At 46.5% G+C, this 19,920-nt stretch overlaps 1 protein-coding gene across 2 annotated transcripts in view; it reads left to right on the forward strand.

Annotated features, from left to right (window-relative positions):
• LOC147013837 (voltage-dependent L-type calcium channel subunit alpha-1D-like) overlaps positions 1 to 19,920 on the forward strand; it is a 283,507-nt gene that overhangs the window by 179,516 nt on the left and 84,071 nt on the right. For both annotated transcript variants that reach the window (XM_085851103.1, XM_085851104.1), the window contains exons 16-19: positions 769 to 850; positions 4,017 to 4,071; positions 6,342 to 6,498; positions 7,454 to 7,583. In XM_085851103.1, coding sequence (XP_085707229.1) covers positions 769 to 850; positions 4,017 to 4,071; positions 6,342 to 6,498; positions 7,454 to 7,583 — 424 coding nt within the window. The remainder of the gene's footprint in view (positions 1 to 768; positions 851 to 4,016; positions 4,072 to 6,341; positions 6,499 to 7,453; positions 7,584 to 19,920) is intronic.

Consider the following 19,920-nt stretch of genomic DNA (forward strand, 5'->3'; position numbering starts at 1 on the left):
ACGAGGTGAGATCTTGCATGGAGCCCCAGACCAAGGGAGATTGACTGTTATCTTAAACTTCTTCCATTTTCTAATAATTGCGCCAACAGTTGTTGCCTTCTCACCGAGCTGCTTGCCTATTGTCCTGTAGCCCATCCCAGCCTTGTGCAAGTCTACAATTTTGTCCCTGATGTCCTTAGACAGCTCTCTGGTCTTGCCCATTGTGGAGAGGTTGGAGTCTGATTGATTGAGTGTGGACAGCTGTCTTTTATGCAGATAACGAGTTCAAACAGGTGCAGTTAATACAGGTAATGAGTGGAGAATGGGAGGGCTTCTTAAAGACAAAACTAACAGGTCTGTGAGAGCCGGAATTCTTACTGGTTGGTAGGTGATCAAATACTTATTTCATGCAATAAAATCCAAATTAATTGTTTAAAAATCATACAATGTGATTTTCAGGATTTTTGTTTTAGATTCCGTCTTTCACAGTTGAAGTGTACCTATGATAAAAATTACAGACCTCGACGTGCTTTGTAAGTGGGAAAAGCTGCAAAATCGGCAGTGTATCAAATACTTGTTCTCCCCACTATATATATATATATATATATATATATATATATATATATATATATATATATATATATATATATATATATATATATATATATATATATATTTATATATATTTGTATAGATGTATATAGATATAGATATATGTATAGATGTATATAGATATAGATATATGTAGATAGATATGTTTGGCGAAGCTTATCCATGGTGTTTGTGCAGAGTCCTGAAGAAACAGACGTGTGGTGCATCAATAACAAATGAGAAGGAAAAGATGGCAGAAAGTGCATCTGAGAATGTAAAGGTAAATATTCGTTTTTCTTTGTCTTCACATCAATAAGCCTATCTTGAGACATAAGTGGGGGTTGATGAGATGGTCTGGTTCCTTGGCTTTCCAAAACAGATATTAGTGAGGAGTTCTGATGGTTCATTTATAATCTCAGTGTATGGAAAGCCAACACACATAGATTGTTGTATTGTTTCCTCCTTATGTAACTTGGCATGTAACACGTGTATAGTGTACAGTGTACAGTGTCCTGTGTCCTGTGTCCTCATTATGAGGCCATGTGGCATCGATGAAAATGAGGTATGAGCTTTCTTACATTAGACATATCCACAGACTCCAGGTCCTGTCTCCCAACACCAGGGTCTGCCCTTCTCTGTGTTCGACAGTGGCAGGCAGGGGTTCAGCCTCCATGTGAATGTTCTGGTTTGTGTCTCCTCACCTTTCTCAGTTGGTCTGAACACAGCAATAAAGTAATATGCACGGCTGGCATTGAGGTGGTGTTCTGTGGATATATATTGTTGCGAATTCGCGCCCGCCGGCGTGCGAATGGCCATGTAACTCGAATCGCGGCACATCGCCCACCGGACGGACAATTCTGTTGTGACCCTCTCGGACCAACGCCGGGAGCTAGTCACGGGTGGGCCTTTCGACCTCACCACAACCGTGCCAATCGGCCACCCGCGTAGGATAGGGTTGTTCGCCAAACTCGACCTACCTAAGTACCCACGCGGATGGTAAACCGGGCGATCGTACCTCGCCACAGGTCGACTCTGGATACGAGCCACTTGGGCGGCCCGTTCCGTACTATCAGGATAACCGAGCGGTGTTATCGTCGACCTCGACGGTTCCGATTAATTACCGGGATGTTGCACCCACTACGAACCCCTTACGTGAAGCAGGATGGAGAGTCAATTAAAAGGAAGGAGACGAAGCGAAACGGGCACAGTTCAACATGCAAGCACTTTATTACGTGACACACGGAAAGCACGTATATACAGCCACACACAAAAAGCAAATGTAATACAACCGACTAATGCGTACACACGGCAACACTTACACAGTTTTACTGCACAGACGGCGCCAACACACATTTACACAAAAGCAAAAGAAAAGCCACCCTCACAGACAAGGAGGCAGACAGGCCCGAAGGCCAAATGTGCGTGGGGCCTGGAGGAGCGGCCAGGTCCGTGAGACCGGGGAGGTCTTACCCGCATCCTCGTGACGCATTGGCGGGCAAGCCGCAAAGTGTCCGCGCCGCTGTGCCCCAACTCCGGGCCCCTGGCGTGCTTGTTGGCACCACGTTTGGGGTGGGGGAGGAACGGGGCCCCCTTTTGCACTATCTCAGCGCGGAGGGGGGGGGAAGGGAAATTGTTGATGCCCTGGGGGAGGGGAGTGGCTGGCTTGGGTCCCGCGACGAGATGAGCGATCCCCCACACCGCAGCCTCGTCGCCGACTGCCGTCCTCCTGCCTCTGACCCGAGCTTCCTTGCCCCGACCAGCCGCCTGCAGCTCCACCGCGCGCACTCGACTCAACTCCACCAATGCGACGCTCCTTGTCTCCAAAAGCAACTCCTCGATGACACACTCTCCTCCTCGCTCAACTCCAGCTCAACTCCAGCTCGCGAGTCGCCTTCCGCTCGCACCTTTATAGCGCTCAGGAGGCGCCGATATGCAAATTCCTGGATCAGGACGCGATTGGAGGCGGGCCCACACCCCCCCCCCCCGGTCAGCCATTGGTTGGGCAAAAATGGGCGTGAACCTCCCCTGATCCTAAAATTTGCATAAACGGACCTCGACGGAATTCACCTCCACGCGCCTGGAGGTGGGGCCAAGCCGCCTCGCGCTTGCCCATTGGACGGAGGAGAAGTAGGCGTGAAGCATTCCTGATCCGAATTTTCCCCTCGGAAAGGCTGCCATTCAGCTCGCGGCTTGGTGCGTTCGGCACCAATCGCCGAACGGGCCCGAGACAGCCCGACGTTCAGTGTTCACAGGTGGTGCGGGAATGGCTGTAGAAGCGATGATGTGGGATGAGGTTGTGAAGGTAAAGGTGAAGCTGGTGGTGTGGTGTCATTGTGTGGTTGGCACTGTGGTGGGGATGGCGTGGTTGTTGAGATGCTGTTTGTTTGAAATAAAAGATAGAGAAAGGAAAACGACTAACTCAAAGCGTCGCAGCCCGGATGGATCACATAAATTCCCTCTATACAACGGGTTTGGGCTAACTACACATGTACGTATGGAGATATCTCACCTGAGGGCCCTTTATGTTGTGATGCGAATTTCCACAGCCATAACAATATGCTCACTTTGAGAGAGAGAGAGAGAGAGAGAGAGAGAGAGAGAGAGAGAGAGAGAGAGAGAGAGAGAGAGAGAGAGAGAGAGAGAGAGAGAGAGAGAGAGAGAGAGAGAGAGAGAGAGAGAGAGAGAGAGAGAGAGAGAGAGAGAGAGAGAGAGAGAGAGAGAGAGATAGATAGAGATATCCCAATATGCTCACTTTTCATCTTCAAACAAACAACAACCACAATTTTGTTTCCTTCTGTATAAACGTACGTTATATGCAAAACTTTCAAAAAATCTCCCCTGCACCACTTTTACCCTCTCCCACCTAAACTTGAAAATTAACATCCGAGCCCAGGCTGGTATTGAAGTAATTAACTGTAAGTTCATGTAAATTGATTTGCAGACAGCACCTGCCTGCTGGTTTGCATCTCTTCTGGGAATGATACACTGTCCTCCACCTTCACGTCCCACAGATTAAGGCAGGAATGTGGAATTTTGTCCAAGGTACCGGTACACGCTCGCCTACTCTTTGTGAAGGGTGTACCATGGAATCTTCAACATCCACAAGCAAATGATAGCAGCTGAGACAGACAGATTAATGTCCCCTTAGATTCATTCATGCAAAGCCTTACCTGCGAAGCACCAGGATGGCAGTTTCCATTTTCCCATTGCACACTGCCCCATTTATGCTTTGGTTCTTGGCACTGCCTTGTGGATACCTCTGTATTATCAAATTGTCTCTCGAACACATTTCCATTATTTCAGTTCCCTTCACTCACCTGTTCACATAATTTCATTTACAAACAGCTCGTATGATTTCCCACTCGATCAGACAGCAGGTCATCAGATCTCATGATATATTTTTGTAATGGTTAACCCATCAACTTTATTTACCTAATCCTTTTCAGGTTCCTATAATGGATGGTGCGGGAGACCCTAAGGCTCCAATCTCTCAGAATGAAGGTACAGTAATACATCCATCTGAACGATCTACGCCTGATATCTTGAATCCTTTTTCGGCCTGTTTCTGCTGTCTACTACAAAACTTTAAGCTCATGAATCAGGCAGACTTGTTTATCACAATCTTTATCAATAAACAGAAATGTGATTTCTGAGCAGAGGTAGGTTGAGTGTTTAAATTGTTCTGAAAACGAGTTCCACACCGAAAAGATACCACAAGGCATATATGTAAGTAAATAAAATATATACTATATATTTATTGATTAAGTTCTCCATTCTGGACAAACACCATGATGATGCCATCATGACTGCAGCCCCAGAAGGGCCTCTTGCAGTGCAAAGATGCCCAGATCAAATGCTGTCAACAAGCAGAAGTAAAGCAAAGCTACTGACTAGTTTCACCTTTTTTGGGGCTCATCAGGGAAACTCATCACTCCTCCTCCTTTATATGCAGCACAAAGCTGCAGGTTGGCTGAGGGCACGGCTGTGCCTCCAATGCAATGCCACTATTACCAGTACACTGGTACTCATTTTGCGAACCTCAGAAAGATGACAGGCTGAGTCAACCAACCTGGTGTTATTTCAACAGAACAACAGGAGCTCAAACTCAGGACCCTAAGATCCCAAGTGAGCCACCCGAACTGTGAAGCCAACACCAAGCTTAAACTGGTTAATGATGCACCCATAATTGTTATTGGTGAGGACACCAGATCGAGTCCCATTACAACTATTGCTGCATGATCTGGGACAAACAAGTGCCATATGCCACATGGACAAATTATCTTCCGCCCCACCAATCATAACCAGCAGGAACCAACAAGTGCCATTTGCCCACCAATCATAACCATAACAATTTGGCGTCTTCACCAATCACAGTTACGGGTGCATCACTAACGTGTGTGTGTGTGTGTGTGTGTGTGTGTGTGTGTGTGTGTGTGTGTGTGTGTGTGTGTGTGTGTGTGTGTGTGTGTGTGTGTGTGTGTGTGTGTGTGTGTGTGTGTGTGTGTGTGTGTGTGTGTGTTTGTATACAGTATATTGCCCAGAAACTTGAATTGTATTCCATAAGGTTAAAAGACATTTTCTGAATGTGAAGCCAAATGTTAACTCGTGTAAAGTGTAAAAGATGCTGCACGATCTTTCCTGTGAACACAGTCACATCCCCTCGGAGGAATGGCACGATCCACGGAGGCAGCACAACTCGCTGATGCTATCAAAACGTCAGCTTTCATTATATTGGACTTCACTGACATCTCAACCCAAAACTCGGCATTTCAAAGTTTTTTTTCCTTCTGCACACAATCTCTCGTGGAAAGAGTACACATTCAGCATATTAAGCGTCAGCCTTGAAAGTGTCCAAGGCTTGTCCTTAAAATCCAACTCTCAAATTTGGTGAGAACTGCTTCTTAAAATATAAACTTTTTTGTTTTTTTTTAATTAAAATCTAAATATTGGGTCAAAAGGAAGAACGTCTACCCTAGCTCAAAGACCAAGTACATAATCAGACAGAGCGTGGCAAATCAAAACACATGCACCTTGGCCCATCATGCTATAATCCACGGTCTTACAAGAATGCTTCAGGTATCACCAGCAAGACAAAATTAGCTTAAAATCCTGAGTTTGCAGGGCAAGCTGGTTACTGTTTGACCTTCAACAAAATATCGGCTACCAGGAAGGGAAGTGAATCAGGATGCCTCGTTTGCATAAACCAACATGGCTTTGTTGTGACATCAACATTTGTATTAAAATAGATTTACCATCCAATCGAAAAACGAACCACATGCCACCAACCCATCTGCTATCTCATCGGAACTGTTGAAGACTTCACTTAACTGGTTCAAAGATCTCCTTTTGTAATCAACAGATATTACTCCTTGATCCCACATGACTATATCTCTATTCCTTATCAAGGAGGTGTGTGTGTGTGTGTGTGTGTGTGTGTGTGTGTGTGTGTGTGTGTGTGTGTGTGTGTGTGTGTGTGTGTGTGTGTGTGTGTGTGTGTGTGTGTGTGTACATATGTGTACCTCCATGGAAGTGTCTTGGACCTGGGAAGGTCAAGGCAACAATATATTTTTTCGTTGGGGCTTGGAGCAGGAGGTGGTTGTGCGGGTTTTAAGCCATTTCCATGGTTTTTCAAACACAATTCCACAACAACACGACTCATTATTATCACGAGATGCCTCATGATAAGCTATTGACCGGGGATGGGGTGACATTTTTGGAGAATAAAAATTCGTTGCTTTTCTTTTTTTCTTTTACTGCTGTTCTCATTCAAGATAAAGAGTTCTGGGAAAATGAGCGTGATGAGGACAAAGAGAATGAAGAGGCCGAGGAAAGTGGACCAGCGCTTCAGATCTCAGAACCACAGCTCATTAAGAAAGCCGTTCCCATACCTGAGGGAAGTGCTTTCTTCATCTTCAGCAGCAGTAACAGGTGACACTCAGACACATTTACCAAAATCCTACACCTAGACTACATTTGGAACTCCTTGTTTTAGTTGTAAGACGTACTCTTTCTTTGCCATGTGGCTTTGCACAATTAGAGTGCACAGCACCCTGACTCTTCTATAGCTCTTGTTTTTCAAACTCTGAGATATTTAAAATTAATAGAATCTAGTACATTGGAACTAAACTTTGGAAACAAAAATACAGAAAGAATGTTGAAAAGAATCTCGTTCCTTTAGCATTAAAGAACCGGTTAATTTCACCCGGGACTGATGAAACGAGGTGAATTAAACGGTGTGTCTGGATCACAGTGGAAGCTGGTGTTCTGGGAAATGATGTTCTTGGTATTTTGCTGATAAAGAAACTCCAAATGGGCATTAAGGGCAGCATCCTGGCAATCTCACTGAAGCTAAATCGGAGCAAAGACACTGACTGCCGGCTCTCCACACGCTAGTCGGCAAGAGCCGGTGGGATCCTTTCCAGATCGCCCGCTGTTGACGTCCCGTTTGTCTAGGGATGCTTTTGTCGCCGGTACCTTTTAAACATCACACAAATGAAATGCTTTGATCTGCCGTTTGTGGCATAATTGTTCACGATTTCCTCCTGCGTTAACATTTTCCCATCGTACAAGCTTCAGTGATATTTTTGGTCAGTTTGATGTCCTAATCTTCTTAGTTTTAAGAAGTTTTTATTTTTAATTGGGGTTGAAATGGAGCTGGCAATGAATGGGAACATTGTGGTTATTTATTTTAAATGAAACTGGAGCTGAGACGCGTGTGTGTGTGTGTGTGTGTGTGTGTGTGTGTGTGTGTGTGTGTGTGTGTGTGTGTGTGTGTGTGTGTGTGTGTGTGTGTGTGTGTGTGTGTGTGTGTGTGTGTGTGTGCGCACGCTTTCTCTAATACATATCTGCTTGTACTATTGTTTACACTCTTGCAACTCTGTAGGTTCAGGGTCTTTTGCCACAAGCTCATCCACCACCATCTCTTCACGAACCTCATACTCATCATGATCTTGCTGAGCAGCGCCTCTCTGGCTGCCGAGGACCCCATCCGCAGCACTTCCTTCCGCAATCACGTGGGTCTCCGTTCCTGGCCACAGCAAGGGTAAACTGTCACGGATAAGGAGAGTGCAGACATTAGCCAATGAAAAATCTTATTCATTTGGCCTAGGTTCACTGGGTTTGTTGAAACGATTCGGTTTAACTGCATGTTTCATTAGTTTCATTACACTATTCTTTACGCTATCACACCAACACTAAAACGTTAAAAGCTCTCACCTGTAAATAGCAGGTACTGCAAATTGACTGTACGGCCGCAATTCTGGCAACACCGTTGCACGTAACATTGATTCATTGGAGTGCAGCTGCCTTCACTCTGGGTCTGTAGAGACTTCAAGAAGGTGTATGCAATCTCAGAGATGATTGGACATGCCAATTTTCATGAGGATTATAGGTGTGCATGGCGTTCATGCACCTGAATTTGGTTTCTCTGTACGCCAGAGTTTGAATTGTCAGTTAAGATGCAACCGTCAGTTTGTTGCCTTTTTCCTCTGTAATGTCATTCTTCCATAAGCCTCAATCTTTTTATACGCCCGATATATATATATATATATATATATATATATATATATATATATATATATATATATATATATATATATATATATATATATATATCGGGGCGTATTATGTGATATCGGTTGTCCGTCTGTCTGTCTGTCTGTCTGTCTGTCTGTCTGTCTGTCTGTCTGTCCGTCCGGCCGTTCCTGTCCGCACTGTAACTCCCAAAGTTTTCAACTTTCACGTTTCACATTTGGTACATAGGTACAGACTGTGGAGACGGTATGTCGCGACATACATTCATCATCTAAAGTGGTTGCCATGGCAACCAGGATGCTGTTTTCCATGTCGTGGCATAATTCTGTATATACCTTCTTGTTCGGGCATATATTGTGCTTACTTGAGCTCTTGTTTATTATTATGATTATTATGAATTATTTTTTTTTAACTGAAGGGCTTCACATCTGCATGCAAAAACCAATGATCCCTTAAACATTATTTGATTTGGATCCAAGGTTAAATTATGTGCAGCCCCACTAAGAGAATTCCAATGAGCGAATTGTTTTGTTATCATCACCAATTCATCTGCAGACCCTCAGAAGTTTCTCAGCTGACTTTTGCCAGTCTCCCAGCTGGCAATTCAGCCTACACATTTATACCTTGAAGACAGAAACTCTGCTGAAAGTTGGCAGTAATCCAATGGTGATCTTGCTTATTGAGCAATGGTAATCATTTGACAACTACAGACAAACTGATCGACTACTCCACTGATGTTGAGCTGGAACATTAACTTGAGACAACATCTGGTGTTTTTCATCACCTTTTGAAATTATTGTGGAAGTACTGTTGCATTGCTCCTTGTAGAAGTATGTTATGATGATAGCCTTGCTATATGGCCTCGGAATCCTGGTACCTACACAGGAGGCATATCACTACCATTGGTGAACAGTATTTGCATCACTGGTCTTCCAACCTCTGGATCAGTTATATCGTTAACACCACCAACAATGAAATGCTCAATCAGGGAAACATGTATGACATCAAAACGACCTAAATTGAGGACACATTACCAGAATGAACAACTCCTGTTTTTCCAGCAAGCTTCTCTTTTGGCAGTTAGCTTAAAGTTGATGCAGATTGGCTCAGATGGAAGCACATTGTAAACTCCATACTTCAGAGCTGTTCGATTCCCACTTGAACCTCGAGAGAAAGCGTGCTTGGTCAAGTCATTTGAAGAGCAGTATGCCACTCTCGTCTTCTTTACATGGGAAATGTCATACGTGAAGTAAACACTGAATACAGAAGACGCTGTCACTTACCACCTCTCATAACTACAGAAAGCGCCAAGTGGATCTGTCTCCGCTGTGGACTCCTCTGCCATGTAAGGTTGGGACATTTCTCTCCTGAAATATGCTGTCTCGCCAGATGATGATGATGGTGTTGCCGAAGCAACCTTTGCCAAGCTTGCATGTTGAAATTCAGCAATTCACATCAAAGGACGTTCGTGTTACATTCAGTGCATTGAAACATCTCATGTGAGTACATATTTGGTGTGAAAAAGGTGAGTTTTACTTTGTTAACTCTGAAAAGTTTGTCTTGTGAATCCTTTCATCTTCTTTTATCACACTTCTGGAAGTACAGTCTTCAAGCTTCTTGCCTCCTCCCCCCCTTCCCTCCCCCCCCATCCAGAGGTAAATCTCACTACTGAAGAGTCATCAAGTCCTGGTCAAATAATGTCCACATTTGACAAAAATTTGAAGAACTCGTCTTCATCCTAGTAACCATTTGCATCAACTGGATCACCAACAGGTGTGATCACTGACCATGTGATCTCGACTTCCTTGTCCACCAAAGGTTCCTAGTTCGTTTTGCATTGTATAATTCCAGACTACAACTATTCATGGATATATGCAACAAGTGATTCATCCTGTCAGTTGTCAGAGATGATGTCCATTCAGACTTGATACACATAACAGAAGAAAACCCACCTCTCACAATTGGCTGATGACATTGATAGGGTCAAAATGATACCTACCAACTTTAGCAAGTTTTAATTCTGTCCTCAAAAAGGTACAGCTCTAATGTGTACTGTTGGACCCCGCTGCTCACAGATGATCGCTATTTACGGTTTATACAATGCGACGTGCTTTGACATTCACTACCCTGTGCTTCACGTATTCGCGGTTTTTCATGGGCGAAAAGGAAAAAAATTAACACTTCCACGAACCACGCACATAACAGTTCTAAAATGTATCTTCCACCAGCCATGCATAGAGCAGCTATACGTATGCAAAAGCATATCCTCCACAAGCCGCTTATATGACCGCATTCTACATTCACGGCCATGTGCTTCGCGCTTTCACGGTTTTTCGCAGGCACAAAAAACATATCTTCAATGGGCCGCGTGCATAACAGTTTTTAAACATATCTTCCACCAGCCATGCTATGTATAACGTGAGCTGCGCGGCATGTCCCATCATTCACACTATAAAGATGCTCCACCGTATCTACCAGATGCTGCGTAAAACGTTAGCATCCACCAACATCCCCCACAAACAATGGGCTGATGACTCACCCCTCTCGCAGCAACCCACAATGACTGCTTATATGCAGCGTCTCCTGGGTCTCAATCACTCTTCTCGTCCTGCTGCCGTGACTGGTGTTTTGCCTCTTGCTCCACTCATTCCACTCATTGATCAAACATGGCTCCCAAGCGCAAGGCTCGTGTCGGAGTTGGGTTGACTGCCAAGAGGCAGAAGAAAGTGATGAGCCTGAGCGACAATGTGGAACTGCTGGACCGGCTGTCAAGTGGACAAAGTGTGTGCTCTGTGGGCAGACTGTAAATGAATCCACTGTTTGTTACATATGGAAGAATGAGAAGGCGATCTGAGAAAGTGTTGCGGCAAGTGCTGCACCGAGCAACAACGTGATCACCTATGTCCGGAATGTCCACATAGAAAGGACGGAGAAGGCTCTCAATGTATGGATTGAGGACAACGCACAGAAGAAGCTCTCTTTAAATGGATCTCTCATTCGTGCAAAGGCGATGCATATGTACGTGCCTCTAGCTGGTGTGTGTAGCGCAAGCATGAGTGAGGCAGGTATGACCGATACGAGTGGCCCCAGTCCATTCCAAGCAATCACGGGGTTGTTTGACTGCTTCAAGAAGTGCTACGGTCTCCACAACGTCAAACTGACAGGCAAGTGTGCCTCCGCGGGCCAGGAGGAAACCAAAACATTCCCTGCTCAACTCGCACAGCTCATTGAGGAGAAGGGGTATCTGCCAGAGCAGGTGTTCAATGCTGACGAGACCGGCCTGTTTTGTAAAAAGATGCCAATGCGAACTTTAATCTCAAAGTGCGTGGGTCACCATCAGGATTCAAGGCTGCGAAGGACTGGGTATCTCTTCTCCTCTGCACAAACGCAAAAGACAACTGTATGACGAAACCCATGATGCTGTACCGTCCCTTGAACCCGCATACTCTCAAAGACAAGAACAAGCACACGCTGCCTGTGTTTTTGTGGGCCAACAGGAAGGCGTGGGTGATGGCAGCAATTTTCATGGACTGGTTCCAAAACAGTTTCGTCCCTCAGGTGGAGAGGTACCTGGTGGAGGAGGGGGGGACCTTGAGTTCGAGGTTCTGCTCGTCGACAACGTTCCTGACCACCCTGGGGACCTGAAGGTGTGTCTCACTCGAATATTGAGGTGATCTTCCTGCCACCCAACACCACCAATCCAGCCAGCCGTTCGACCAAGGGGGTAATCTCGACTTTCAAAACCTACTGTATTTTCTGGTGTATAAACCATGGCCGTGTATGAACCGCAACCCTGGTTTTCACCCTCAAAATAAATTAATATATTGATTATTTTATTTTCTGATCTGGATCTAAATACGTTTGTACATTAACTTTTTACGGAACAAAGTGACGGAGGTATCAACATGCTTACTCCCTTGTCCGCTTAATTTTGACTAACAGTCTTATTCTCATTTTCAAGAAATTGAAGAGAGAGGAGAGGATACCAAGAAGTTTTTATTTTTCTTTCTTAGTTTTTTTTAATATTCTAAAGAGGATTTTTTTTGGTGGCTAGAAAAAGGAAGAAAAGGGATTCATACCGGTATCATACATATTTCTTGTGGATTTGTGGCCCTGAAAGGGGCCGTTTTAGTTTGGTGAAACTTTTCAGCTCAACCCGAGGAAATCCTCGTTGATGCTTTCCTCCTCAAAGACGGCATGTAACTCCTTGTCCGAATCAGGGTAGAGCAAGTCCACATCGCTGTCACCGTCATTTGCAGCCTCGTCCTCCCAAATGATGTCATCATCTGTGCCGTCCACGTTGTTGGAGATGCAGCATTTCAGAAATGCTTGCTTGATATGTCCGACGGTATCTCCTCCTACACCTTGACGATCCAGCCGCGCATCATCAGAAGGTTGACCTTTCTCATCCTCCCGCTCTTGGTGTAGGTCTTCTCCACACTCATTATACAGTTGGACCAGCAGCGACGTAGCCCATCCTTGAACGGCTTGTTGATGGACACATCGAGGGGCTGCAGGAGCAATGTCATCCCACCTGGGATGATGACGAGATCAGTGTTGGTCGGTCGGAGCAGCGCTTTGGTGTCGTCAGTCTTGTGACAACTGAACACAGCCAGGACTAGCATGCTCCGTCGTCGGGAGAGTCCGCCATCCAGCCTACTACTCCAGACCGTGCTCACCCAGTCCTGGACCAGTCCCTTGTTTATCCACCCCTTCTGCTGCACACAAACAATGACGCCGGCTGGAAACTTGTCTTTGGTCATTGTCTTCCTCTTCAACACGACACACGCGGGTAGCTTGGCACCGTCTGCGGTGTAGGCCAGCATGTGTTTAGTGGCATTCTCAGAGCTGCGAGGCTCTATCTATGCCACAAACCTAAACTGCGGGTGTTTCCGGGCGTCTCCTGATGTTTCTGGATGTTTCCAAGTGATTTTATTTAGTTTACGCACACGGTTAATAAAACGCTGTACAAGCTCTTTACCTGAACCGATTTTCAAAATTTAAATGTCAGAATTGAGCTTTACAGCAGTTCCAACTCCTAAAAATAAATAAATAAATAAGTGTTCATTCGGAATATAATTTAAATTCAGCATTGATCGTTTTTAAGAACAATTTTTTTCTTTTCCCGTGTATTAACCGCACCCCCAACTTTTACCTTTTTTGCCAATAAAAAAGTGCAGTTTATACACCAGAAAATACTGTATTGTATTCGCTGCTCCTTTCGCTGCATTTTGGATGCGATGGACCCAGAGCTCACTGGAAAATACGCACCTCGTGCTCACCGTCGAGGCAGTCTTTGAAGGAGTTCAACATAGCTCACTGCATCGGCGCAATCAGAGTCACTGGATGAGGTGAGAGACTCCACCATCAATGCTTGCTGGCACGACCTGTGGCCACAGGCAGTGAAGAACTTCAGAGGCTTTCCTGACAACATGGATGAGAGGCATGACATTGTTGAGTTGGCACGGCAAGTGGGAGGGGAAGGCTTTGATGACATGGAGCCTGAGGAGTTGGATGCTCTTATCACCTCACATGCCAAAGAGCTCACCGAGGAGAAGTTTCTGAAGAGGAGGAGGAATTACCAAGGTTTCTTAGGAGGAGGGCGGAGGAGCTCCTTGTGAGCCAACGGCCATCCATATCTAGTGCCCAACTGTGTCTGCAGACGTCCTCCTGCAGTTGGGTTACTTCTTATTAGGAGGTTGGTGGCAGGATTTGCACTCCAGCCACCGTAAAACCCTTCATTCCGCAAAACGCAAAAACGCAAAAAAATCTGATAACCCACTCCGTGGGAGTACCTCCTGTGCAGCTTCCCTTCGCAGGGCAGCTCACCGGATGACGGGATTGGGGCAAAGCCTTCGGGACCCCCAATCTTTGATAGGAGGGAAACCACGGGGTAACATCCCTGGGTCAGATTGCCGGAGAGTGTGTCGGAGTGGTGCTGAGGTGTCGTCCACCAGACGGCGGTCTCCTTGGGTTAACCTGAGGCGGTCCCTTCGGGTGGGTGCCTGGAATGTCCTATCCCTAAGAGAGGATGATCACCTGTCTCTGTTATCATCTGAGCTCAAGCGTTTGGACATCGGGATTGCAGCTCTCTCTGAGGTTCGGAGACCGGATTGCGGCGAGATAATGGTGGGTGGTTACACCTACTATTGGTCTGGTCGCTCTGATGGTTACCATACCCAAGGAGTTGCTGTAGCTGTGTCCAATAAGCTGACCCCAATGATAATTGAGGTAACACCGGTCAACGAGCGTATTATGAGATCAAGGATTCGTCACTCCTTAGGTGTCATTTCCCTGGTCTCTGTTTATGCTCCGACTGAGGCGAGTGATCTCACCGTGAAGGATGCATTCTACGCCACACTCGAGTCTGTGGTTGATCAGTGCCCCAGACGAGATACACTTCTAGTCTTGGGGGATTTCAATGCATCGACTGGAACTGATAGGGACGGTTATGAGGTGTGTGTTTGTCCCCATGGGTCAGGAACTATGAACCAGAATAGCACTAAGTTCCTTGACTTTGCAAGAAGTCATGGACTTAGGGTGGCTGGTTCATGGTTTCAGCGCCCACAAACTCATCGCTGGACTTGGTATTCCAATGCTGGCAGTGTGGCAAAGGAGATTGACCATGTCCTCATTGACGGTCGTTGGACGATGATCCAGAACTGCAGGGTCTACCGGAGTGCTCAGTTCCTCAATACTGACCACAGGCTTGGTGTAGCAACTCTAAAGCTGCACCTTAAATCCTGGAGAATGGTACCATCCCAGCCGAGGCTGGATGTTGCCAAGCTCAGGGATGAGAGAGTAGCTGAGGAGTTTGCGAACAGGCTGAGTGGACACTTGGGGGGTCTGGGTGCTTTGGGGGGTCCTGAAGAGTTGTGGAGCGCCTTCAAGACCACCGTCCTTGATGTTGCCGGTGGATGCCTTGGAGCTCACCGCAGGGCAAAGAAGAATTTTGTCTCTCAAGGGACACTGGATACCATTGACCAGAGTCGCAGGGCCAGGCTGAATGGCAGAGCTGAGCTGTTCAGGGAGCTGAGGCGTAAAACTGTACGTGCACTGAGGGTGGACAAGGAGGCCTATGTGCGAGGAATCTGAGGGGGTAGAGCATCACCTGTGGACAGGTGATTCTCGTCCCGCTTACAGGGGAATTCGCGCATTACGTTCATCCAAGCCCATCCCTTGGAGCACTGCAGTTCGAGCAGAGAGTGGTAGGCTCTTGACAGAGGAGTCTGAAGTGAAGGCCCGCTGGGCCGGTTACTTTGAGCGGTTGTACCAGGCTGATCCCCCAACTGTCGAGTTGGACGTCAAGGGTGTTACAATCCCTGTTGCTGACCCTCGAATCAACTGTGGTCCACCTTCGCTTGTGGAAACACGGGCTGCGGTGAACCAGTTGAAACGGGGCAAAGCTCCAGGGATCTGTGGCATCCATGCCGAACTTCTCAAGGCTGGTGGAAATGCTGCACTCGTGTCATTGCATGCAGTTTTGTGCTCTGCCTGGAACACAGGCATCATCCCAACTGACTGGAAGAGGGGCCTTGTTGTCCCTCTCTGGAAAGGGAAGGGTGATCGCCAAGACTGCAACAACTACCGAGGGGTGACGCTGCTCTCAGTGCCGGGCAAGGTCTTTGCTCGGATAATTCTCAATAGGGTTCGCCACCATCTGCTTGAGCACCAGCGTCCAGAGCAGTCAGGCTTTACACCAAAGAGGTCAACGATTGACCGTATTCTTGCACTTCATGTCCTCACTGAACGCAGATGAGAGTTTCGGTAGGGGCTGCTTGCAGCCTATGTTGATCTCTGTAAAGCGTTCGATTCAGTGAATCGGGATGTCCTCTGGAGGATTCTTGGTCTTCGTGGGGTGCCACCAAAACTGATCGATCTGATGTCTGAACTCTACTCTGGTACTGAGAGTGCTGTGAAGTGTGGTGGTACCATCTCTGACTTATTTCCAGTTGTTACTGGAGTTCGTCAGGGATGTGTACTTGCCCCCACACTTTTCAGCACTTGTATGGACTGGATTCTAGGGAGGATGTCGGAGAGATCAAGTTGCAGTGCGTCATTTGGGAATGTCAAGATCTCGGACCTTGACTTTGCAGATGATGCAGTGATCTTTGCAGAGATTTTAGACATCCTCTTGGGGGCCCTCGAGGTGCTGAATGAGGAGTCGGAGCCGTTGGGATTACGGGTTTCTTGGGTCAAAACTAAGATCCAGGCTTTCAGTGACATCTTGGATGCTGCTGTCCTGTCTGTGTCTGTTTGTGGTGAGGATGTTGAGGTCGTGGAGAGATTCACTTACCTTGGCAGTGATATTCATGTCTCTGCTGGCTGCGAGTCAGAGGTCAATAGACGTCTGGGTCGGGCCTGGGGAGTCATGGATTCACTGGATCATGGGGTGTGGGGCTGCCGGTACCTGTGCGGGAGGACGAAAGTCCGAGTCTTCAGGTCCTTGGTACTTCCAGTCTTGCTCTATGGGTGCGAGACTTGGACTCTGACCAAGGATCTGAGACGGAGACTTAATTCCTTTGGTACCAGGTCTCTTCGGAGAATCCTTGGCTATCGCTGGTCGGATTTTGTGTCCAACGAGCGGATGCTGAGAGAGACTCGGATGAGATTTGTTACCTGCATAGTCCGTGAGCGTCAGTTGCGGCTGTATGGACATGTGGCTCGTTTTCCTGACTCTGATCCTGCTCACCAGATTCTCTCAGCGAGGGAGTCTCATGAGTGGAGGAGGCCAGTGGGTCGACCACGTGCCTCATGGTTGCAACAGGTTGACCATCATCTCAAGGAGATGGGGATGGACCTGGCATCTGCCTGGGGGATGGCCAGACGGAGGCCCCTGGAGTACCGGCGGAAAGTGGACGCAGCGACGTGCTGTTCTGGCACATGCTCCCATACCTGACCTGACCTGACCTTAGGAGGAGGTGGAGGAGGAAGAGGATGCAGGCAGTGATGAGGAGGAGGAGGAGGTGGCAAGGTCCATCCTCATGGTCAAGTTCCTGAGTGAGATGCTGTAGGACATGTGGTAAATTACCGAGAGGCTGTTAGACGCCGATCCAGTAGTGGAGTGTTACCTCAAGTTCAAGAGGGGGATGGTTGATGTGATGCTCCCATACAAGGAGCAACATCGAAACCTGCGGCAATCTCCCAGACAGCTCACGATCACCCATTTGTTTCCATCCTCGTCCGTCCACTTCAGGAGCATCAGCACCCTCGCCTGCCTCTCCTGCCTCTCCTGCCTGTCCTGCCTCTCCTGCATCCCCTTTGGTGAGCGAATCATTTGGATCCTCACCTGCGTCAGCGCCATCACCTACATTCTTTCGGAGCATGACTCATCGGCAACCTCACCTGCATGGTTTTCAGATGACTCCACTGAGTTCATTGGATTTAAAATCATCATCATCATCATCATTTGAAACAGTGCCTGCTGCTGTTGTTTTTTTGGAGTTTTTTATTTTATGGTTCATTTGGTTAATCACTTTTATAAACTGAAATCGCATTCCTTCAATAAACATTGGGAACAGTACTTGGTGTTGTCGTCTTTTTCTATATGAACATTTTTTATGAAACTGTAATAACGTGCATTTGCGGTCGAAAATATTTCAAACTTTTAAAAGTTTCCCCTATGAATCAGGAACCGCCGGGAACCTATTCCCTGATTTCCGTTGAAACAATACGTGACATTTGCGGTGTTGCCATTCGTGGCTTCACCATTCACAGTATTTTTCACGGGTCACGGACCGCTAGGAACCTATCCCCCCTTTTTTCCATTGAAACAATGTTCTGCTATTCGTGGATAAGCCATTCGCGGCATTTTCCTGGAATGTGACGTATCACTCAGAGGCTCGACCTTCCAGGCAAGGAGTTGAATCACAGCTCAAACACGCAGCCTTAAGGATCACCACCATTATCACACCTCCCTGACGTCACCCCCCGCATGCTCCTGGCCTGAACCACCGATGATGATCGGGGGCGTATGCTTCAGTATCCCCTACAAATAACGAGGTCCAACAGTATTGGATATCTCGGCTTGAAGTTTGTGGCAAGATCATATACTCACTCACGGTGGCTGCTTTCACTAATGTTCAAGTACAATACATTTTGCTGATGGGATTTCTCTGCTACTTCTGAGTTGTTGTTTTTTTTGCATACAACGTTGTGACTCGTATAAGAGCTAACACACAAAACATATAACAAGGGGAGCAGGAAACAAGAGGAACGAGAGAGGGAAACACAAAATAGTGGGGAACAGAGACAATAGGAAATCTGTGGAAGGGAGAGGGATGGGGCGGAGTACACGTGGTAAATAAGATGGACACCACAGGGACTTTCAGGAAGGAAAACAGAGAATGTGAAGGAGATGGGTTTGGGTTGGATTAACGGGGGTAGAAAAGATCAAGGTTTTGGATGGGGGTTGGGTTTTCGGCTGCGAGTTGGCTTATCCTAGACCTTTTATCACAAATCTGCATGACGTATTTAGAAGAAGTATTGACTTGTCAACTTGACAACTAGCACATACTTTTGATCAGTCTGAACAAAATTTTAATTTGTCCCAGACAATTGGACAACCGCTCATGTGAGCTGAGCCTTATCCTGGACAGATTAAATTTACAAGCTGACCTGGTACAACTCGGGACTGAGCAAGATGGTATCCGAGTAGAGTTCAACAAACCAAGTCTTCCCTTGCTACCTCTCAAATTATTAAAGCCTACTAAAGCAGGCAAATGCAGTGAAATTCAGTATTGCTCTCCATTGTTGGGCAGGGCTCCTGCATTGTGTTTTGTACTGTTGGATGAGGTGGTGGTTGATGTTTTCGACATCATTGGTATTTGCCATTAAGCTAAGGTGTTGGGCCTGCTCCTCTCTCATTACAGACAGATTGGTGGACTCGCAATCTTTCACCACCTTCCATTGGACTTTCATACCCTGACCGAAGGATCTGCCCTTCCCTCGACACATTCCTTCCATTCATCCATCATGTTTTGTGCACCATGGGTTCAAGCTTTCTGGTCATCTCATCTTGTTTAACCTTCTTTCCTTCATGCTGCGGAATATTTTCTGCATTTTCATCCAATCCTAAACTTCCATCAGCCCTTCAATGTAGTCAGCTATTTCTAGTTTGTGTTTACCCCCGTACATATACCAACATTGTATACGAGACCTTTGAAATAACGTAATCCGCCCTCAGAATCCTTGGTGCACATCCTCGGTCAGTACTGGGTGGAAACACCTTTTACAGCAATGACTGCTATGAGTGAGTATTTCGGGGAAGGTCTCTATCAGCTTTGCACAGTGAGATGGTGAAATCTTTACCCATTCTTCACGTGAAAATTGCTCTCGTTCTGCCAAGTTTGATGGGGATCGTGGATGCACTCCGATGTTCAAGTCTCACCGTCAATGTTCAATTGGGTTCAAGTCAGAACTTTAACTGGGCCACTCAAGAACATTTATTTTCTTCTTATTCGGCCACTCCAGTGTGGCTTTCGCTTTGTGCTTCAGATCATTGTCCTGCTGAAATGTGAATCTACTAACCAGTTTCAGATTCATGGCTGACACAAGGCGGTTTTCATCAAGGATTCTCCTCTACTTTGTACCGTCCATTGTCCCTTCTATCCTCACAAGCTTGCCAGTCCCTGCTGATGAAAAGCAGACCCATAACATGATGCTGCCACAACCATGATTGGCAGTAGAGAAGGTATTGACTGGGTGGTGTGCAGTGTTCGGCTTGCACAAGATGTAACGCTTTGAATTTAGGCGAAAAAGTTCCATTTTTGTCTCGTTTGACCACAAAACTTTTCTCCACATGCCAGCAGTTTCATC

The sequence above is a fragment of the Eptatretus burgeri genome, chromosome 13 (genome assembly GCF_056783735.1).
Source record: "Eptatretus burgeri isolate ZD-2024b chromosome 13, Ebu_testis_v1, whole genome shotgun sequence".
NCBI lineage: Eukaryota > Metazoa > Chordata > Myxini > Myxiniformes > Myxinidae > Eptatretus > Eptatretus burgeri.